Source organism: Benincasa hispida, chromosome 12 (assembly GCF_027475165.1).
Source record: "Benincasa hispida cultivar pf3 chromosome 12, pf3_genome.v1.1, whole genome shotgun sequence".
Taxonomy (NCBI): Eukaryota; Viridiplantae; Streptophyta; class Magnoliopsida; order Cucurbitales; family Cucurbitaceae; genus Benincasa; species Benincasa hispida.
Genome location: NC_143489.1, coordinates 5164605 through 5189339, shown reverse-complemented (window position 1 = coordinate 5189339; position 24735 = coordinate 5164605). Strand labels below are relative to the sequence as shown.

At 31.3% G+C, this 24735-nt stretch overlaps 1 protein-coding gene and 1 pseudogene across 1 annotated transcript; both read left to right on the top strand.

Annotated features, from left to right (window-relative positions):
* LOC150031712 (uncharacterized) overlaps positions 1 to 15891 on the top strand; it is a 33264-nt pseudogene extending 17373 nt beyond the window's left edge.
* A 2605-nt stretch (positions 15892 to 18496) lies between these two features.
* On the top strand, positions 18497 to 19129 carry LOC150031711 (late embryogenesis abundant protein At1g64065-like). The gene has a single exon (XM_090308254.1). It carries the CDS (start codon positions 18497 to 18499, stop codon positions 19127 to 19129), a length of 633 nt encoding a protein of 210 aa, XP_090164380.1.
* Positions 19130 to 24735: the final 5606 nt, after the last annotated feature.

The following is a 24735-nucleotide window of genomic DNA, read 5'->3' as shown; positions in this document are numbered from 1 at the left end:
GTAAACTTGAAGTTTAGAAGATAATTCATTTGCAAAATACAGAAAATCAGTTACCAGATGCATTTATAGATGTAAAGAAAGTAATTAAATCATATATACCAGCTGAAAATGTTACAAATTGATATCCCAACACAGCAAGTTGTCACTAGTGAATGTGCAACGCACTAGAAGCGTAGTAGACAAGTAGGTTCCAAAGATTAAAATCCTTAAAAAAGAAAAATAATTAATAGTCAAGAAGACTTGGTTGAGGATGTAAATACCCATGAAAAAATTCATGACATGACTAATGAGGAAGGTGGAATACATAAAGATAATAATGAGATTTCAATCAACTATGTCATGATAGGAAAAAGATGGAACCGAACCCATGTAGTTATTAACAACATTTTTGCATATAATGTTGCTCTTAATATTATATCTGAAAATGAAAATCCTAAACCAAAATATATTGAAGAATGTCGACATAGAAAATATTGGCTTCAGTGGAAAGAAGCAATTGAGGCAAAATTAAACTCACTTTCAAAACGTCAAGTTTTTGGACCAGTAGTCTGAACACCATAAGGTGTCTAACCTGTGGGATACAAATGGGTATTTGTAAGGAAAAGAAATAAAAATAATGAGGTCACAAGATCTAGAGCAAGACTAGTTGCACAATGTTTTTCACAAAGACCTGGCATTGATGATGAGGAGACGTATTCTCTGTTGGTAGATGCAATTACATTAAGATATTTAATTGGTCTAACTGTGTATGAAAGTCTGAAAATGCATCTTATGGATGTAGTCATGGCATATTTATATGGATCTCTTGATAATTATATTTATATGAGAATCTTAGAAAGATTTAAGGTGTCTGAAACATATAAATCAAATTCTAGAGAATTGTATTCAATAAAGTTACAAAGATCGCTATATGGATTGAAACAATCAGGATGAATGTAATACAATCATTTGAGTGGATATTTGTTGAAAGAAGGATATCAAAACAATCCAATATCTCTGTGTTTTTATAAAGAAATCACAATAAGGATTTGCTATTATAACTGTATATGTCGATGACTTAAATATAATTAGAACTCTTAAAGAGTAATAGAAAATCTTAAGAAAGAATTTGAGATGAAAGATCTCAGAAAAACAAAATTTTTCCTTGGCTTGCAAGTTGAGCATTTAGCATATGAGATATTTGTTCATCAGTCAACTTATACAGGAAAAGTTTTGAAAAGATTTTATATGGACAAAGCACATCCATTGAACATACCAATAGAAGTTCGTTCACTAGATGTGAAGAAAGATATATTGCTCCTCGAGATGATAATGAAAAACTATTGGTCTTGAAGTACTATATCTTAGTGGAATTGGTACACTTATGTAACTTGCTAATAATACAAGACCAGATATTGCATTTTTAGTAAATTTATTAACAAGATATAGTTCTTCTCCAACAAAAAGACATTGGAATGAATTAAGCATATACTCTGTTATCTCCAAGGAATGATCGACATGAGTTTGTTTTATTCAAATAAATCAAATTTTGATCTAGTTGATTATGCAGATTCTTGATATTTATCTGATCCACACAAAGCTAGATCTCAAACAGGCTATCTATTCACATGTGGAGGAACTGTTGTATTATGGCGGTCAGTGAAACAGATCATAATGACTACTTCCTCGAATCATGTTGAAATTCTTGCAATTCACGAGGCTAGTCTAAAATGTGTATTGCTAAGATCAATGACTCAGCACATTCGTGGAATATGTGATTTGCCTTATAGTAAAAATATTCCAACGATATTATACGAAGACAACACAACATGCATATCCCAAATCAAAGGAGGATATATTAAAGGAGATACAACAAACCATATTTCACCAAAGATTTTTTATATTCGTGATCTTGAAGAAAATGACGACATCACTGTACAACAAACTTGTTTGAAAGATAACATGGCAGACTTATTTACAAAGAGATTACCTACTGCAACTTTTGAAAAACTGATGCACAATATTGGAATGTGGCGGCTCGTATAAATTATATGAAATATGTACTCTTTTCCCTTCATTAGGATTCTTTTTCCACTGGGTTCTTTCCTAGTAAGGTTTTAACGAGACATAATTCATATATATAATGGGAGCTAAGGGGGAGTATTATAAATATTATGATAATAGACGGTCATTAGATGCTCATGCTTAGTGTGCACTGACCATGTGTCATGCCCTCATTTCCCAAAGTATTGTCCACGTGTCTCAACATTACACACACATTAGGCAAAGTTCATGAAAATTGGACAATGTAGAGAATTTAGAGAAATTTCTTATTTTATATTTTGTTAATTAATTTTTTATTTATTTTAATATTATCTTTTATTAGTAACCGTATTCTGGTTGTGCTCCTCAAATTCACAACATATTTCAATTTAATAGTAGGGATATTTTTATGTTTTATTCAACGTACATGGAACAAAATTAGACATTTGAAAATATGGAATAGAAATGGAACAACCATAAAAGTTCAAGGACTAAAATGATATTTTAACTTTTTTTTATTATTTTACTATTTTTTCTTAAAAAGGAACCTCATGATTTTGAATATTTGAAATCTAAGGTGTGGTTTCACATCTCATTTTGACCTTTTTTTTTCGGAAAAATATTAATTTATACTCCTAAAGTGGTTGTTTAATTAAAACTTCAACTAATAATTGTATAAATTTAATTCTTGAACTTTCACAAATATATCAATTTACATGGCTATCTTCCAAATTTCGATCTACCAATATCGTGTAAAACTTATAATTTAAGTAAATTAAGCTTCTAAATTTTCACAAGTGAATCAATTTAAACCCTTTATTATTACATTTGAAAATCATCCATAATTCTCAAAAATGTATCGACTTCTTCAGATATGGGTCTAACAAACTAGACGATTATAGTAAATATAAGGATGATTTTGAAAGTTTATGGGTTTAATTGATACAATTATAAGTTTTACACTAGGTATAATCAAATAAAATGTAATGGAGGCTGTAAGCTACCTATGAAAATTTAATATTTAAATTTATACAATTTTTAGTTCATGATTTAAATTGATACAACACTTAAAGTTTAGAGATATAAATCGATATTTCCTTAATTTTTTTTTGTGAGATTTGAAAGTAACTTATTTACTTAATTTTGTTGTTTAGAAAATGATTAGATGCAATCTAATCTGCACCCCTTATTTATTACACAATAATAAAATAATCATTCGATTTGTCTAAACAACATAAAATTACATGCCACATGACCACATGACATATTTTAATTGAACAACTGGTGGGCTATCCAATGATAGGTGCAACTCATTTCGTACTTACGTATTTTTCTTGTTGTTTTTAATTTAAATTAAATAATTATAATTTAAAAGCACCTATATCAGTAGACTTATAATTCCTTTCATTTTTCACCCACAAAATTTTAATAGGTTCATTTCACATTTTCCGCAAACAAAAAAATGTAAAAAAAAAAAAAGACTAGATAATTTCTTGAGTTTTAAATCAAAATCATTTAGCGAACTTTATTGGCTTCAAATAGAGGGTTTACTTGGTTTCTTGTTTCTGGTTTTTGAGAAAAGTGTTGTCATTATTTTTGTTTCTTATTTTTCGTTTTTCAAAAAGGTCTTTAAAATTTCGTAAAAATTTGAGATAAGTTATAAGTTATAGTTCACAAATTTCTAGGTTTATATATTTGGTTCATACACTTTAAAAATATCTATTGAGTGTCTATCACACACTTTTTTCTTCAAAATTGTGTAAAATTTTGGGCACCTGATATTTTAGACACTTATTTAGACATTTTTTAGGAATTAGACAAAACTCAAAGTTAAAAGGATGTAACTTATAATTTAACCAAATTGTGGGAACGATAAAAATATCATTTTTTTTTGTTTCTTGTTCATTTACGATTTTTTAAAAAATAAAAATATTATTTTATCAAGTAGAGATATCCATCGGATAGGGTGGGTACGGAAAAACTTTCCTCGTCCCCGCCTCGCCCCCTATTCCATTCCTTGTTCCTGTGAACTTCTCTGTGCTTATTTTGCGGGGATCGGGTTCAATATTTTCTTGCCTTTATTTGTTAATAATTTTTTTATTTCAATTAAATGTATTTTTTTAACGGTTCCTTAAACATTTTCAATATGATTTTCATTTAAATATGCAATTTGAAAATATATAATTGAAACGCTAAATTCTCATAATTTGTAAAATTTAAAATTCAACAATTAGAATATTTTATCTTAAATATTACAACATCTAAGAAATTAAAATAATAAAGTCTTAAAATTAAATAATTAAAAAATCCATAATATCCTAACAAAATCTCCGAAATATATATATATATATATATATATATATATATATATATATTAAAAATTTATAATTTATATACAAAAGTTGGAGGGAGACAGGGTTGGGGCGGGATGAGGAACATAATCCCCATCCCTAGCCTCGAATCGTAATGGAGAAATAAATTCTCCACTCCCTTCCCATTTTTCATGTATTCGGAGATTTTCCACCACATTGGTTTCCGTGGAGGCGCGATCCTTGAATTTTTTATTTTTTATTTTTTTTTGGACATCTCTAATCATTATTTGACTTCTAAAAATGCATAAGAAATATCTAACAGTACACATGCCATAAAAATTTTTAATATCTAAGTTTTAAAATTAGTTTACATTCAAAATTTCAAAACACAAGATCCACCATTGAACTTGTAATTTCTTTTTTTAATAAAAAAGGAAAAAAAAAAGAAAGAAAGAACAAGAAATATTTATCATTTACAGTTGTATTTATCTTTATTAAAAAATGATAAATTAGAAACGAAAAAAAGGAAATTTCTTAAATTTAAAAAGAGTTGTACTTGATTGTATTCATCTACATGCATCCTATTCAATCATAAAGAAAATCTAGGATTAAAAAAAATATTTTTTAAAAAAGAAAAATTTACCGTGTGATAAATTGTAATTAGACATTTGGGTAAGACTATAACCCATACTGCATCCAAATATTTTTCAACTAAAAGTAGACACTTGTTGTTAAAAGGAATACTTCCATAGCATCGACTTTATTATTTTTTTTAATTTTTAATTAATATCGTTAATGAAAGGGCTCTTTTTGAATGAAGGAAAGTGGATCAACTATTTACAAATGTAACAAAATATTACTGTGATATAAGTCTATCATGATCTACTACTCAGTGATAAAAGTCTATTGCGGTCTATCATTGATAGAAATGCTACATTTTGTTATACTTGAAAATATTTTCAGAAGTTTTATCATTTAAAACAATTACCTTTATTGAAGTGATTTGATTAGATGTTAAATATATACTAAAATTTTTAAATTTAATTAAGAAATGTTTAGAATATTAATCAAATGTAATGACGAATTAAAATTTTATAACAATTGAAGAGAGACAACACAAGGAGTCTTTAACTTTGGTTTAGTTTTTTAACCTACTTCACGAGGCCACTCCCGAGAATAAGATTAATCAATCAAAGTTTAGTACAATTTACCATCAATATTGACTTATACATAAAAGAACTCCCTTCTTAAATCATGTTGTAGTAGTTGATCAACTCCTCCTTAGATTGAATCTTTTCAAAATAAGTTTCTCCTTGTATCGTGGACCATTGTTTGAACTCCCCTTAATGGTAGATATGTCCTTAAAAGGGTAGATATGTCTCTTTCCAAGGCTTGAAATTATTTTTCACAAATATTAAAGGATAATTCGCACCTTTTTTAATTTCATATAAAAACACTCTCAACTATATATTACAAATTTAGAACAATTAAATGTGAATAAACAAATGTGATTACCAATCTTCGTCTTGCAATGTTTCAATGTCTAGGAATATTAATCCAATTAAACCACAATCTAACTCAATTCAAATTAAAGAATGTCAATTAGGAAGAATGCCGAAACAAGAATGTAACTATGAGACTTTCATACAAGGCAAAATGAAATACAAAATCAAATTCAAGCAGGGTATAACTAAAAATAATAATAGATAAAACTTAAATATTTTTGCCAAAAATGATTCCCTATTTTCTAAACTTATTAGAAAATTTTAATTATTTTGGAATTTATTATTAGTTTTATTGATTTTTGTGACGAGATCCATCTTTTTAATGATAAAAAATCAGAATCATTAGATTTATTAAACATAAATAAAAACTCTATAATGAAGTTAAAAACCTCAATCAAACTTAGGAATAGAACATCCAAATTCAACTAAACATCTCATACGATTTTTAGAAAGAAAAAAAAAACAAACAAAATCGGTGTTGAATGAGAAATTTTGGACCAATCACAAGTCACCATGTCGTTTGCTAAATTAACGACGAATTTCTAAATCATTGACTTTGGGTCCAATTAGAAGTTGACACATGTCCCGAATTGAATTGAAGACAAGTTTCGATGACGCCACACGGATGAATCAGATGAGATCAAATTCAATTTGATATTATTATTTAGGCTTAAAGTCCAAACTACAAAAAAAAGTTGAATTTGGACCCGAATTCCAATCAGGCTTATGGACCAACCAAGCCCACGAAGCCCACCTGAGAACTCTATAAATAGAGAAGTTCTCTTCATTTGTAGGAGTGGCATTTTCTACACTCAGAAGACCTAGAGAGAATTCACTAACAAGCAAAGGACTTCTCCTGAAGTTGCACTCCTATAAGGCAGAAGACCTTTGAAGACACAAATACTCTTCCAAGACTTCTACTTCAAGGAGGCATTCCTATAAGGCAGAAGACCTTTGAAGACACAAATACTCTTCCAAGACTTCTACTTCAAGCTTCAAGACTCCTGAAGCTGCATTCCTATAAGGCAGAAGACCTTTGAAGACACAAATACTCTTCCAAGACTTCTACTTCAAGCTTCCAAGACTCCTGAAGCTGCACTCCTATAAGGCAGAAGACCTTTGAAGACACAAATACTCTTCCAAGACTTCTACTTCAAGCTTCCAAGACTCTTGAAGCTGCACTCCTATAAGGCAGAAGACCTTTGAAGACACAAATACTCTTCCAAGACTTCTACTTCAAGCTTCCAAGACTCCTGAAGCTGCACTCCTATAAGGCAGAAGACCTTTGAAGACACAAATACTCTTCCAAGACTTCTACTTCAAGCTTCCAAGACTCCTGAAGCTGCACTTCTATAAGGCAGAAGACCTTTGAAGACACAAATACTCTTCCAAGACTTCTACTTCAAGCTTCCAAGACTCCTGAAGCTGCACTCCTATAAGGCAAGAAGACCTTTGAAGACACAAATACTCTTCCAAGACTTCTACTCAAGCTTCCAAGACTTCTACTTCAAGAACGTTCGGTGCTTTCCTTCTCCAAGTCAAGCATATTCACCCAATTGAGAGAGAATCAGAGGATCAAGTATTAGAGATCGAACCACATCGCATCAAATCAACTCCAACATCAACACCAACTCAAGTTCAACTCCACGAAACACGTTTCTCGGAAACCTCGTGTGAACAAATTGGCACGCCCAGTGGGACATCTCTACCTCTCATCTCTCTCTCGTCATCCGAGTCTAACAAATCTACAAATGGCACCAAAGAAAGTTGCATCCAAAGCTACCATCGCAAGCAACACTTACATAAGCTCTGTCATCACGGAGGAAATCTGGGGCCAGCTGATGGAATTTCCTAAAGGCGGGATCGTCATCAGAGAAAATCCCTTGTTTGAAAACTATGCTTCTGTTACTGATCTATCAGAGAAAGAATCACATTTTGATGTAGTGTCTGTCATGATGACTGACGTAACGACTGAGTCGACCATGGCAGAGATGGAGGTAAAGATAAATCTCCTAATGAAGGCTGTAGAGGAGCGAGATCATGAAATCGCTGCTTTAAGAGATCAGATACAGGCTCGAGATACTGCTGAATCAAGTCAATCCCCAGCTACAAAAGCCAATGACAAAGGAAAGACTGTCTTGTAGGAAAGTCAGCCACCACAATCCACCTCTGTTGCCTCCCTGTCAGTTCAACAGCTCCAGGATATGATCACAAACTCCATAAGAGCTCAGTACGAAGGACTGTTGCAAACCTCCTTTATGTACTCCAAGCCATACACCAAGAGAATCGACAACCTGAGAATGCCAGCTGGGTATCAACCTCCAAAGTTCCAGCAGTTCGATGGAAAGGGCAATCCAAAACAACATATTGCACACTTCATTGAAACCTGTGAAAATGCAGGAACCAGAGGAGACCAGCTAGTCAAGCAGTTCGTCCGTACCTTGAAAGGAAATACTTTCGATTGGTATACTGATTTGGAGCCAGAAGTGATTGACAGTTGGGAACAACTAGAAAGGGAGTTCCTGAACCGCTTCTACAGTACAAGGCGTATTATTAGCATGATGGAGCTGACAAACACCAAACAGTGGAAGGGAGAGACAGTCATCGATTACATCAACCGATGGAGAGCTTTAAGTCTGGATTGCAAAGATAGACTTACTGAATTATCTGCAGTGGAGATGTGCACTCAAGGCATGCACTGGGAGCTTCTCTACATCCTATAAGGGATAAAACCTCATACGTTTGAGGAGCTGGCAACACGCGCTCATGATATGGAGCTGAGCATTGCCAATAGGGGAACTAAAGATTTCCTAGTCTCTGAAGGGAGAAAATACAAAAATGATGCCAAGGGCACTGAAAAGAAGTGCCACAAAAGAATCTATGGTCGTTCATGTGACCCCGCTGAAATTTTCCTCCAAAGGAAAACAAACAAAATTTGAAAGAAGGCACAATGAGGGCGAGAAGCGTCGTCCAACTCTTAAAGAACGACAAGAGAAGGTTTATCCATTCCCTGACTCTGATGTGGCAGATATGTTGGAGCAACTACTAGAGAAGCAACTTATTCAGCTACCGGAATGCAAGCGGCCGGAACAAGAAGGAAAAATAGATGATCCTAACTACTGCAAGTATCATCGGGTCATTAGTCACCCAGTTGAAAGGTGCTTCGTGCTGAAGGAACGAATTATGAAGTTGGCTCGTGAAAAGAAGATTGAGCTAGATTTGGATGAAGTAGCTCAGACAAATCACGCTACAGTAGCGGTGACTTCAAATGTTCCAATACTGTCTGTGTCCCATGCTCAAAGACAAAGTCCGATCCAGTTTGGAGAATTCGAGCCTATAGTTGTTCGGTTCCAACAAGAGATTCAAACATAAATTCTGAAAAGAAAGATGAGCTTGTTGAAGATGACAACGAAGGGTGGATAGTAGTGACTCATCGAAAGAGAAGACAACCAAACTCCACCCAAAAAGAGTCGCGTTCCTATCGAAGCTATAGAAGAAGAAACAAGACTCATAAAAAGAAAGGCAAAAAGATGACACGGAAGCCTAAGCCTGCTAAGAAAGAAGACAAAACTTCCCTCAATTCTGACGGTCGGCAACTTCGGCAGAATTTCTCCCAATAAGCTTTCTCAATAATCATCCAGAGAAAGTATCAGAAGTTATTGCATGTCACACTGTCGGCATAGTGGAAGTTGACAACAATCATGTGACTGCTGAAGAAGTCAAAGACTCAGAAGAAATGAAGCAAAGAACTTCTGTCTTCGATCGTATTAAGCCTTCAAGTGCTCGATCTTCAGTCTTTCAAAGATTGAGTATGGCCACTGTAGGAGAAGAAGACCAATGTCCAATGACTACTTCTGCTCAAACTTCAGCCTTCAAAAGGCTAAGTATATCCACATCAAAGAAAGATCAACCTTCACATCTACTTTTGATCGTCTCAAGACAACAAGCGATCAACGTAAAGGAAGGATGAAAATCTTGAAGCCAACGTCATTCCATGAAGAAAACAACGACGAAAAGATTCACAGTCGTGTCCCAAAACTCATATTGACGAATCCTACAAATGAAGAGGATAATCAAAACCATGATGAAATAAGAGCTTCTGAAGTTTAAATGAAGAAGCTCCTCATCGCAAGAGCCTAAACTGCATGATGCTCCTAGCCCGCATGAGCTTAAAATGTGAACGGCCCAAAAAAAAAAATTGTATGAACTACGTTACGACTTGATCCCTTTCATTATAAAGGGTACGTAGGCAACTTAAAGAAATTTAAGTTCAGTCGCGCATAAAAAGAAAAAAAATTCTCTTCGAACTACATTATGACTTGATCCCTATCATTAAGAAGGGTATGTAGGCAGCTTGAAAGAAACTTTCAAGTTCAAGTCTAGTTAAAAAAAAAACTTGAACTACGTCATGATTCGATCCCTTTCTTTAAAGGTACGGAAACTTAAAGAAATTTAAGTTTAGTCCATCAGAAGAGGTACCACAACCACCTAAGTATAATACTACAAGATTGATGTTGATCATCCCCGTCAAAGAATGACACTTCAGATTGAAGATGTTCATCCTTATTGGGGGTAACACAATGGGTTGAAGATGTTCATCCCTCGTAAGGAGCCAACACAGTAAATAAAAGGCACACACGTGGAATGCGCTTCGCTTCCTCTTTAAAAGTAAACTTATACGCTCCTCCATCTTCAAGTTTAGAGGCTCCATCGATGCTTCATCTTCATGCTCAAAGTCACAAAGTCAAGCCTACTGCCAAAGCTTCATGCTTCATCAAACTCAAATGCGAAGAATTTGTCCGATGCTTTGTCAAACTTGTCAAACTCAAATATGAAGGTCCCGTCGATGCTTCTCCATCTTCAAGTTTAAGGTTGGTGTGCATGGCTCGGCTCCATCTTCAATGACTCGGTCTACAAAATCATGACGTAGTTTCGCTTTATCTCCAAGTTTTGTGGTGCGGTTTCATTTTCTCTCCAAAATGTTGGCGGACTTCGCTTCATCTCCAAAGTCGTGGCGTGGCTTGTTTCATCTCCGAACTTGACACGTTTTTTCATCTCCAAACTGATGACGCGGCTTCACTCCATCTTCAAAGTCGTGGTGTGGTTTCGTGGTACCCCTTCTCCAAAATTGGTGTAGCTTCGCTTCCTCTCCAAAAATGTGGGTGTGGTTCCACCTCATATGCGAGATCAAGTTTGGTTTATCTAGCTCTACCTCATATGCGAGGACGACTCTAGTCCATCCGGCTCTACCTCATATGCGAGGACAAGTCCGTCTGGCTCCGCCTTGTACGCGAGATCGACTCTAGCCAACCTGACTCCATTCAAAATCTTGATGGCACATTCTTCTCATCTTCAAGGTTTGATGGCATATCCGCCTCATCTTCAAATACTCAATGGCATATTTCCCTTATCTTCAAATTTTGATCAAGGAGTAACATAACAAGGCAAACCTTTCGAGGATCCTCCCTAGGGTGATCGAATGGGAGAGTTGTGCCTTTGCGGGGCCCCTTCCCATGACGATCAGGATACACGAGCAGCGAGGTAGACCTTTCCGAGATCCTCCCTAGGGTGATCGAATGGGAGAGTTGTAAGCCTTTTTCCCATGACGATCAGGATACACGATCTACTCCCGAGGGTGATCGAATGGGAGAGTTGAAGCCTTTGCGGGGGAGAGTTGTAAGATCCTTTGCGGGGCCCTTACAGGGCCCCTCCCATGACGATCAGGATGTACGAACGGTGCTACAACAAAGTAGACCTTTCCGGGATCCTCCCTAGGGTGATCGAATGGGAGAGTTGTAAGCTTTTTGGGGCCGCTCCCATGACGATTAAAATACACGAGCGCACCAAAGACGGGTCGATGAGATTAAAAAAAAACTTGTTTTGTTGTGCTCCTTTGGTTGCACCGTAACTCTAAAAAAAATAGTAGGGGCAAGTTAGTAATATAATAATAATAATATAATAAAAAGAGAGCAAAAAAAATATATATATATATATATATATATATATATGAAAACAAAAAAGGAAGGGAAGCCCTAATTCCCCATCTTTTCTTCTTTCTCCCTTCTCCTCACTTACAGCTTCCTACTGCAATTCAAGGCTGATTTACAATTCGAGTCCGATTGACAAAGGATGTAAAGAACGTAAGATCGAAAGAGAATCACAATTCAAACTGCAAAGGACGTAAGAACGAAGGAGATCACACTACAAGATGAAGAAGAGCATGCGTCCTGCCAGTATTTATATAGCTAAGTTCGATGAGATTTTTTTCTACTAATCAGTTGAAATCTGATAAAATCACGGGTTACTCGAACTGAATACTGTTTTGTTGTGGAACTCCGATTCTTGCTGAAATTAGTTAAGAGTCAACAAAAAAAAGATCATGCTCGATTGGAGACTGCCTGAATTAGGGGTCACGGTGGAGTTTTGAATCCCCAATTCAACGGCGAGGAGTTTTGAGCTTAAGACTTGAGAGAATCTGGCATAAGCCAATAGTATGGAGAAGGAAATCTCGCTAAGGCTGGTATCGCTAGCCACAAAGCAGACGGCTGCCTTAGATTAAAAAAAAGAAAGAAAAAAAATTATTAATAAATAATAATAATAATAATAATAATATTAATAAAAAGGAAGAATCTCGCTCGAAATCCTCTCGCTGGTGTCGCTCTCTCCAAAATCTCTTCCATTTAAGTTCAAATTCATATTCCATTCAAATTGGAATTAAAATCAATTGTTATTCCAAATCTCAGTCTAAAGCCTCTAATCCAAATTTTTATTCTAAATTTAAGCCAGCCAAATCGGGTGAGATAATTGTCAAATCCGTCCCAAATTAAAATTTGACCATATCCCAAATTTTATCAATATTCGAATGGTTAACCTTGATATTGAGTTATGAATAAAATGCCGAATCAAAATTTGGCTATATTCCAAATTTTATCTCAAATTTAAATCAACCTTAGTTTCTATACTCATTTCCAAAGTAAAATTGAGCATATCCCAAATTTTTATCTCAAACCAAAATTGATCAAGATTCAATTTCACCCCAAATTCTATTCCGAATTCGAATTAAGTTAAATTAAATTTGCAATTAAAGTGGAACATAAATCCTACTTTAATTCAAATTAAAGTTTACTTAGCGAAAGTGTGTCAAACGAACAAGATTTCAAATCAAAATTTTGAGCTAAATTCTCATATTTTGATCATAATGATGTACCAAATTAAAAGAGTCAAAAATCATACTTTGATCTCAAATTACATTTTTTTGAGATTCATCCACCCATATACGAGCATAAATCTCGAAAAGGGGGCATTTGTTGAATGAAAAATTTTGGACCAATCACAAGTCACCATGTCGTTTGCTAAATTAACGATGAATTTCTAAATCATTGACTTTGGGTCCAATTAGAAGTTGACACGTGTCCCGAATTGAATTGAAGACAAATTTCGATGATGTCACACGGATGAATCAGACGAGATCAAATCCAATTTGATATTATAATTTAGGCTTAAAGTCCAAACTACAAAAAAAAGTTGAATTGGACCCAAATTCCAAATCAAGCCCAAAACCAACTAATTGAGCCCAAGGGTCAGGCCCATGGACCAACCAAGCCCACGAAACCCACCTAAGAACTCTATAAATAGAGAAGTTCTCTTCATTTGTAGAGGCAGCATTTTCTACACTCAGAAGACTTAGAGAGAATTCACTAAAGACTCCACAAGACTTCTACCCCAAGCTTCCAAGACTCCTGAAGTTGCACTTTTGAAGACACAAATACTCTTTCAAGACTTCTACTTCAAGCTTCTAAGACTCATGAAGCTGCACTCCTATAAGACAGAAGACATTTGAAGATACAAATACTCTTCCAAGACTTCTACTCCAAGCTTCCAAGACTTCTACTTCAAGAACATTTTGTGCTTCTCCAAGTCAAGCATATTCACTCAACTGAGAGAGAATCAGAGGATCAAATATTCGAGATCGAACCACATCGCATCAAATCAACTCCAACATCGACACCAACTCAAGTTCAATTCCACGAAATATGTTTCTCCGAAAACCTCGTGCGAACAACCGAAAAAGAATTTTCTCATGTAAAAAAAGAAATGCTCAAAATTAGTAGAAATATTCAAGGTTATTTTAAATTTTGTAGTAACAAAGGGGCTATTTTAAATTTGACTGATAACATAAATATGTCACTTTTACCACTTATTACAATTTGGAGCTCGGTTAGAAAATTAAAGATTTTTTTTATATTAGAAAATTAAAGTTGAAAAGATTAAAATGGAGTCATGGCAAGATTAAGAAAAATGAAGATTTCCTTAATATTATATTATATTAGAAACAGACGAAGACTATTCTAATATTTTTAGTCCAATAATACATGTCACGGTTCAAAGTAGTTCAAAGCGAGTCAAAAGTTTTGCAGTCTTATTTAAAATTTAATTTAATAAAAAAAATATGAAGAAGAAGAAGAAACAGAATGTGAACTACTTGATTCAACAAAAGCTTTTCTTGACCAGCAACTGGGAAATAAGCAAGTCAAGAGGCAGTTCATTATTTTGTATCCTCTCTTTTTAATTATACACACAATCACATTGTAAATTATATTATATGGTTTAAAACTGATTGAAATAAATATTTAGTTTTTATGCTTTTAAATTTTGGTAACAATAGTAATATTACTTTGTGTAAAATAGTTTACCATTTAAAACAGTTTGGTGTTTGTTTATTAAGAAAAATCTCATAAAAATTTACTGTAGACTTTTATTATATAATGATTTAGGCTTTGGTTCATAATTCACTTTTTTTTTTTCATAAATGTATGAAACTCTAATTTTATTAAAAACTTTAACTGAGATAAATTGGTATAACTTTGAAATTATAAATATTAAATTTTCATCGAAGTATGCCTCAATTGACCCAAACACTCAAGATAAAATAAATTTGATATACTAAAGTTACTATTTGTTATTTTATTATTTATTTTACTGACAGGAGACTAAAATTGTTTCTAATTTGAAAATATAGATTAAATCATGTGGCAGGAATCATTTATTTTTAAATGAATTTTGGTTTTTGTATTTTTTATTTTTGTTTATTTTAGTTTCCCTATTTTTAGAATGTTTACTTTCGTCCGTCCGTGTACTTTCAATTTTAATTTATTTTGGTTCATATATTTTAAAAATATTTATTTTGATCATTATACTTTTAATTTTAATTCATTTTGAATCTTTAATGTTAAAAAAATTACCATTTTTATCTATTAAAAGTGAAAATGAATTGACTATAATGACAACTTTTTAAAAATATAAAAACTAAAATGAATTAAAATTAAAAGTATAAAAATTAAAATAAACCTCTTAAAAATATAAAAATTAAAATAAACAAAAACTAAAAATATAGAAACTAAAGTAGTGTATATATATATATTAGGAGAAAAAAGGGTTTTAATTTTAAACTTGTATTTTTAAGTTGACTTGTGAATACAATATCTAGAACCTTCCATTATATTATAATAATCAAACGTGTGTTTAAAATTATATAGAACTTGTGAATACAATATCTAGAACTTTTTATTTATTTTTTTTAATTTTTAATTTGACAATAATAACAGAAGAGGAATTAAATAATAAAAGAAAAAACCCAAAAGAAAGTGGGTTTATTCACACAAAAAGAAGAAAAGACACAAAAAAGAAAGTGGTTAATACAACAAACGTGTCAAATGTAAACCGTGTTTCATGATTTTTCCTAAGAAAAAAAAATTGCCTTTTTTCTTCAGAAAAGTCCCAATGTCAAAAAGCTTGCATTATTTGAGGTCAAAAATGTCCTTTGCCATTTACTCATGGTCAATTCAATCAGCCCAAGTGGCATGTGAGTTGGTCTCGTGACGTGGCAGTGTCATCAGCCGCTGCCTGACACGTGGCCCTTGATGTGGCAGTTTGATCTGCCGTCGCCGCCGCCTCTTTGTTCCACCGCCAACAATAACATGCCACCACCGACGGCGGAATCTCCGACGGAGGGAATTCTGAGGACATTTGGGATATTTTGTGAAAGAAGATGATTTTTTTTGTTTGTGTTTTTAGTTATTCTGACGTTTTAAATTTGGAAGGAACTTTTATGTCACATCGCATTTAAGAAAATTAAATGCTTTAAATTTAATTGTCTAGACTGTTTCTATTAAACACCGAGATTTTGATAGGTTGAATTGGAAGGGAACCAATTTTCGTGAAGATATTTCCATGCTTCCTTTTCTTTATTTTTGTCAAATATATTTTAAAGAAAAGTCTTTTTTTTTTTTTTCCCCGAGAAACCACCGATTTTTTTATTTTTTTATTTTTTAAAAAGAATATGTTTCTACTTATAAATTTTGGATCTAATTTCTATTTGATATATAAATTTTAAAATTTTACACTTTTAATTTTTAAGTATTGAATTTGTTTGCAATGATTTCAATTTAGTCCTTAAATTTAAATATATTCTATTTTATCGTTAAAAATTTAAATTTTGATCTATTGATTTCTAAGTTTCACTATTTCTAAGAAAAAGTGAGAAAGAAGACGAGTAGAAAAAACCAAGTTTTGCATTTTCTTCCACTTTCTTCTCAATACACACAAACACAAATCTTTGACCAACTCCAATGAATACAAAAACCATAAACATCACTATGAAATAGAAAATAAAAAGAGCAAATACATGTTTCATTATGGACAATATCTACTTTTTGGAATTTTTTTTTTTAATATTTACATTAATATGAAATTTCTCATTCAATCACCATTTGTTATGCTTTTATAAATAGGTCCATAGGAAAATATCTAGTACTATCGTAATAAGTAGAATTTGAATTTTTCATACTAACTATATTCATTATTTATCATTATAGTAATATCTAAAAACAATGTAGAGTCTCCTAAAATAAATTAATTATAACTTAATATGTAATCAAATTATGAATGAAAGTAATAGGTACTATTATGATAGTACTGGATATTTTTTCTTGGGTTCACTACATTAAAAAAGGAAATTTTTAATAAATAGAAAAAATGTCAAACTATTTACAGAAATAGTAAAAAAAAATAACACCGATAAACACTGATAAATTTTTATCCATATTTATTACATAGTATTAATGGTAGGCTTCTATCGGCCTCTATCAATTTTTGTCAAAAAAGATTAAATTTTGTTATTTTATGTAAATAGTTTTCCTTATTTTTCTATTTTTGAAAATCATTCTTTAAAAAATATGGCTTAAATTCTACTTTGATCCCATATTTTTAGCTTTAATTCATTTTTATTTTTGTACGTTTAATATGTTCACTTTGGTTATTTTACTTTTAACTTTGATTTATTTTGGTTCGTATATTTTCAAAATTGTTTATTTTTTGTCCTCATACTTTAAAAAAATGACTCTTTCGACCCCTTAATTTTAATTTTAGTTTTCTTTTTTAAGAAAAAATTTGGTTATTTTTTAAAAGTATGTACAGAGACTAAAATGGACCATAGTTAAAAGTACAATCACAAAAATGAATATTTTGAAAATATAAAGATTAAAATGAATCAAAACTTAAAGTATATGGACCAAAATGAATATTTTGTAAGGACATAAACTCAAACTTTTTTGTAAAAAATAAAAATCAACCCAAATAATATTTAATCCAAAGTATTTATGAAGACAATCTCACAAAATACTAATTTGAATGCAAAGGGAGTATGTTACTCCCACTCCGTAGTACTTGAATTTGTTTCCATCCTTTTGCAGTCTATTATTCTACTCTAACTACGCAACATAAAACAATAATTAAAAAAAAAAAAAAATCCACTAAACATATAGTAGTTGGACAACAAAATGAACGATAAAAAGATGGGTGTGCCTTGAATACACCAATAGTATTAAATTTTCATTGATTTGTAGACAATTCCATCTATGTTTCCACGTTTTATGAGTTCGACATCAACATAGAGAATGAATCAATATTTCTATTATATCATAGAAAAACCCACCTAACATAAAAAATAATAAACAAAATAGTATTACTGTAAATATAATATAAATAAATATACTAACTTATTTAATAATCATAAAAGGTTTATTTACTAAATATTTTTTCAAAAATAGCCATCGACATGTATATTATTAATATTTCATTGACATTTTCACACAATTCAAGCTTCAAAATTTTTTTGTCCACATCATATTTTAAAATTTCAATCTATCCAAATTTATTTATTATTATATTCATTAAAATTATCTTTAAATATAGAAATCAATTTTATTAATAAATATAACAAAATATCATTATTTATCAGATAGACAATAATAGACACTTAAACTATATATAAAAATATTTCTAAGACTTTTATCATTTACAATAATTAGCAATATTTATTATTTATATAATTTAAAATCATCACAACCGAAAAGGCAATGGCAAAAGGGTAGGGCGAAAACAAAACAGACCTCCGCCGGCGCATTCCAAAACTGACCTCTCCGCTTCCCACGAATTTCCCATTCTCCCCTTACCACTCACTAACCGCTTTCTTCCACTTTCCCTATAAATTCTCTCTCTCTCTCTCTCTCTCTCTAGAACCAAAAACCCTCTTCTTCTTCTTCTTCTTCTTCTTCTTCTTCCTCCTCTCTTCTCTGTAACAACAAAACAGGAAAAAAAATGGTGGAAGACAGCCAGAGCTTTCCATTAGCGCACTACCAAGCTCACCACAAATCCGACGAAGAACAACAACTCGCCACTTTCAAAACTCTCCGTAAAGAACGATCCAACAAATGCTTCATCTACGTCTTCTCCACCTTCGTCTTCCTCAGCGTCGCCGTTCTAATCTTCGCTCTCATCGTCCTCCGCGTCAATTCCCCTTCTATTCAACTCTCTTCCGTTTCAATCCCCAAGTTCTCAATCACTAACGCTAATTCCTCTTCTCCTTCGCTTAATCTCACCATGATTGCCGAATTCACCGTCGATAATTCCAACTTCGGTCCTTTCAATTTCGACAACGGCACCGTCGGTCTAATGTATGGCGGCGCCATCGTCGGCGAGAAGAGTACTGGTGCCGGCAGAGCTGAGGCTAAGGGGAGTAAGAGGATGAATGTTACTATGGAAGCTTCGGCGAAGAACATCAGCAGTGATTCGAATAATTTGGGGATTTTGAATCTGAATAGCTTTGTGAAATTGAGAGGCAGAGTTCGTTTGATTCATATTTTCAGGAGGAGGACTTCGTCGGAGATTACTTGTTCTATGAATCTTGATATGAATACTCATCAAATTCAGTATAATTGGGTTTGTGAATAGTGATCAGAATCGGAATCCATCAACTCCAGAGAGCCCTAATTAGTTTATTTTTCTTTTCAAATTCGTTTATTATTATTCCTTTTTTTGTTTTTCTTACAATTTTGGTGGGGTTTTTCCCTTTTCTGCACACGATGTAAATATATATGTGGTTTCCGAAACTTTTTTTTTTTTTTTTTTAAATATATACTGTCATTATTCCTTTTTGCATATTCTTAATGAACGATAATAGCAACATATACTTAGCTTAGCTAACCCAAAATACAATACGAGTGACCCCCTTTTTTTTAATTTCTTTTATAGTTCAATTTCGTTGCTACCATTCCTACATTTGTCAATTTAAGTTCATTTCACGTTTAATCTTAATTAACTTATAGCGACTAAGAGATCTGTCTTCAAATTTCTCTGTCCAGTATAAGGGGGAAATTCATTTTTTAATGGCACTACAATAGTTTACATTTTAATAATGAATAAATTATTTTGTGGACAACTTGTATGGTTATTGGCTATAAATGTTATATTGAATATTTGATAACTTATGAACTTTGAACGAATTGGAGAGTTTCTTTTGTTTGGTAAAGTTTGCTTAATTGCAAGTGATTACATCCGTTATAACAATATAGGTAATGTGCTAACCAATTAAGAAAATTATTAAAAAAAAATAAATAGTAATCTTCGTTTTCATTTAATTGGAAATTTGAATTATTTACAAATTCATCCAAAACCTTTATCTTCATGGATTAATTAATTGATAATCAAGTTACTTTTGTTTATCAGTTTGTTAATTAGTATTATAGAATTTATAAGTGTTTCTTTCCATCATCAAAATATAATTTATTAATTGGGTTGTAAATAATTTAAAAAATAGATGTGATTAGGTTTCTCATATTTCAAATTGACCATTTTAATTAAGTCCTTAAGAATAGGTTAATAAGATCCTTCTATCAATAAACTCATTAAATTTATTAAATTTAAATAAGAATTAACTAAATAGATATTAAATTTAAATAAGAATTAACTAAATAGGTGATGTGGCATGATGATTTGAAAAAAGAATATTTTTTCATCCCTTTTCTCTCTCCCTCTTATCCCTATCTCTTTCACATCTTTCAACCAAACGGAACTCACGACTATGCTTCCAAAAGTGAAACTCAATATGTCATATTGTCATTCTAAAGACATAAAAGTAGGGTAAAAACGATTCGGTTTGGTAATCAAATGAAATTTTCTAATATGTGAAATTGAACCAAATCGATTCATTGGTTCAAATCGAATCGATCCGAATTATGTTGTTTGGTTTGGTTTCAAATTCGGTTTTGACCTTTTTTAAAAATCTGTTATATTTTTTTAATTAAAAAAGGTTCTATTTGGTTCAGTTTTAAATTCGGTTATATATATATATTAGTTAAAAACGGTTCGGTTTGATTTCAAATTTGATTTTCAAAATTGAAACTGAATCGAACTGAATTAATTTGATTTTAAAATTTCTTCAAACCAGATCGAATCGCATTTTTTTTATTTCACTAAGTTTTCGGTTCGGTTTGAATTTTAGAAACAGTCAATTTAAATGGTCACCCCAGTATAAAAGTGTGGGGCTTTGATTAAAATTGATTTGAATTTGTTTGTACTGAAATTGATTTGTGCTTTTTGGTTTTGAAGTTTTTATGCTGCGATATTAGTTATGGCGTTGGAGTACACTCACAGTTTAGGAATAGTTTACAGATATTTGAAACTGGAGAACGTTATGGTTCAACACAATGACCTAATGTTTGTGGATTTTGATCTCTCTACAAGACTCTATCCAAAATCTCTGCAATCGTCTCCGTCGCCAGCGGTAGAGGTCTTGGCAGAATCTAAATTGGCGAAGAAGGATAAGATTAAGTTGATTAAGAAGAAGAAGAAGAAGAAGAAGAAGAAGTGATTCTTTTATTTTCACCGGTTCTACAACTCTGACGAATCATCGGAGGATTTTGATCAAACAGGCTACGGTGGCTGGAGAAACCAAGATCACTGCCGGAGTCGTCGGATAAATTGAACTCGTCGTCAGAAAGAGGACTACGTGGTGCCGAAGATCATTGCCGGAAAGAGTAATGACTTTGGCGTGGACTGGTGGTCACTTTTATTTCTTCAAAACACTACATGAATTTCACTTATGAAGCAACAGTCATGAATTACACTTGGTTGAAAACGAGAGAGACAGTTGGGTTTGAGGGGAGGAGAGAAAACAAGAGATAATTTTTTTTTCTAAATCATCATGCCACATGATCAATTTTCTTATTTAAATCTAATAAATTTAATGAATTTGTTGGCTTTTTAAACATATTCTTAAAAATTTAGGGACTAAGATGATCAATTTGAAACGAACAAATCCATTTAATATCAAATAAACATAGCTTATATAATGCTTGTATTATCAATCTTGAAATTGAAAGTTCAAATCCCTCCATAAATCAATTTAAATCAATTTAGGCCATCATGTGAACTATGAGAGAGAGGAAATAAATTAATAACACCATATAAATATATGATAAAAGTTATTCCAAAAAAAGGCCTCTATTTTTCTTTGATCAAATAATATTTTGATTTTTTTAACCTCTGCTTTGAAATTTATTCTTTATTCTATTTTAGTCCTTAATTTAAGTGGTCGAATTCGTTTTAAAGTTCAATGAATAATAAATTTAAGTAATTTATTTTATATTAAATTATGATTAAACCTAACAATCACTTTGCCTTTTAAATTTTAGTCATTCATTTTGCCTTTCAAATTTTAGTTATTCACTTTGTCTTCCAGATTTTAGTTGTTCATTAGGGTACTTTTCTTTTTTCCTCTCAATCCCTTCTTCCTCCTCTTTTTGTTAGTTATGTGATTCATTGAGGTAATATTTGCAATTTCTTAGAGTTTATTTTCTATATGGGTTGCATTTATTTGCAATTTCTTAGTTTGTTTTACCTTGTCATGGGATGTTTTATTTGTGTGTTAAAAGTTCTAATAATATAATAGAGTGGAGAAGAATACATAGAAAATAAAAATATTGATGATTGAGAAAAAAAAAACTTACATGAAAAATGGACATATCTTTACAAAACATCTTCTACACTAATATGCCAGTTCGGTTATCTTTTGATTCTACTCTATTTTATTTTGATTTACTTACTTAGTGATTCCAATTGGAAAACAAAAAAAACAGTAGGACTTATAATGTTACTTTTTTTTGTTGACATAAAAAATAGCAGGACTTAAACAACTAAAAATAGGAAAATTATTTTAAATGATAAAATTGCTGAAAGTATTTACAAAAAATGGCAAAATATCATAGTCTATCTACGATATCCAACGATAGCTACTCTCTGTGTCTATCGTGAAAGACCGCGATAGATTACTATTTGTATCTATCATGACACGATAGACACAAAGTAGTCTATATTTGTAAATATATTGGTTCATATTCCTATATTTGAAAACAATCCTAAAAATATATATATGAAAAATATATGTTTTTTTTCTTTGTTTACGTAAAAGATTTATAGTTGAAAAATAAATATAAGTCATCCAAAAATATAAGCCACATCAACCTTCGGTTAAAAAGTCAACGGAATCCTAACACCAAAACTAAAATAAACACTTTTAAAATTTAAGGACTAAAATAAACGTTTTTGAAAGTTTATGAACTAAAATAGAATAAGATTTAAAGTTCAAGGACCAAAATAGGATTACAACCTAATAACTTCCATTCAAGAAAAAGATATAATGTATGTATCTTTCTAAATTTATAGAGGAAAGATTAATAAATACTAAGTTTTGTTTCTAAAATTTAACCATAAAGTAAGGCTCAAAGTATATTAACTAAAATGATATTACCACAAAATTTTAATATTACATCAGTACATCAGTTAGGATAGTATAAGTAGTATAGTTACATAACTAAAAAGGATGTTCTTTTTTCCCTTTTTTAAGTTTTGTTTATAAGAAAAAAACATTTTATGAACATGAGCAAAACTAGCTCACATAGCTCAACTTTTAACATACTAGAAAATATTAACCCGACGTGTAAACATTATATTGTAAATTTTTTATATTTAAATATTCATCTAAACAATTTATTTTCAATAGAAGTTTTTCTGTTTATATTAATGTATATAAATTAGCATCAATAACTAATTAATCTGAATCTTCAAGCCACCGGGAGAGAAACTTGATGACAAAATTTAATGAAATATCAAAATTTCTATATTTTGCAAACTATAAACTTTTTCAAAGATATTTTAAAAATAGAATAATGTTAATATTTTTTCCTATGAAATTGTCATACGTTTTATTTTATTACTTTATTAGGAAAACCATTATATAAAACTAATTTTTAAGTAAACAATGTTGGGAATTTATATTAAAATATAAATAAAAGGTAGAAACTAAATTATATCAAATTCTCACTTCTACCGATCAGAACCAAAAAAGATAATCCATTAAGTATATTAGAAAATACGAGCTAGCTTAATTTTTTTTTTCTTTCAAATTTCTATATCTAATATACTAGCAAATAAATTCATTCACTCAAGTTTTCATTTTTAATCGCACTACAATAAATAGGCTTTAGTTTACATTTTAATAATGAATAAATTATTTTGTGGACAACTTGTATGGTTATTGGCTATAAATATTATATTGAATATTTGATAACTTATGAACTTTGAAGGGATGGAATTGGAGAGTTTCTCTTGTTTGGTAAACTTTGCTTAATTGCAAGAATTGATTACATCCGTTATTAACAAAATAGGTAATGTGCTAACTAATTAAGGAAATTAAAAAAAAAAATGCATTAACTTCGTTTTCATTTATTTTATTTTATTTTATTTGACATAGGGAACTAGGAGTTGGAAGTTTGAATTGTATAGAAAATCATTTTTATCTTCATGGATTAATTAATTGATAATCAAGTTACTTTAGTTTATCAATTTGTTAATTAGTATTATAGAATTTATAAGTGTTTCTTCCTATCATCAAAATATAGTTTATTAATTAGGTTGTAAACACCTTATTGATAATTTCAAAACTAGATGTGATTATTTGTGAAATAAAAAATCAATTTAGTGTCAAATGAGCTGACATAGTGCTTATATTATCAATTTCGAAGTCGGAGATTTGAATCTCCCCCTCCACATATTTATTAAAGAAAATCAATTTTGTTCAGCATGTGAGCTATTAGAGAGATTAAATAAATTAATATTTTTTGGATGAAACATATAGGATCTCGTTTTGAACGGTTGGATCGTTATTTGGAGTTCTGGTTTGTCCATAATCGCTGATGAATAGAAACTGAGAAAACTGGGTGATTATCATTCTTTCTATCTCTCAAGTGTTCATCTTTTATGTATGAAATTATTAGTAGGTTGTGAACCTTTGTATGACTGATTTGAGTTCTTTTCATCAATTTTATTATAATAAGAGAAGTTGACAAGGGTGGACTCTTCACAAGTCCTATGGTTTATACTCTTCACATTGAAGAGGTTTTCCATGTATAATTTGTGCCAGGAGGTATGAAATAAATTAATAACACCATATAAATATTTAACTTCGTGAGTTCAGTTGGGGCTAATTTGGAAAAGAGAGT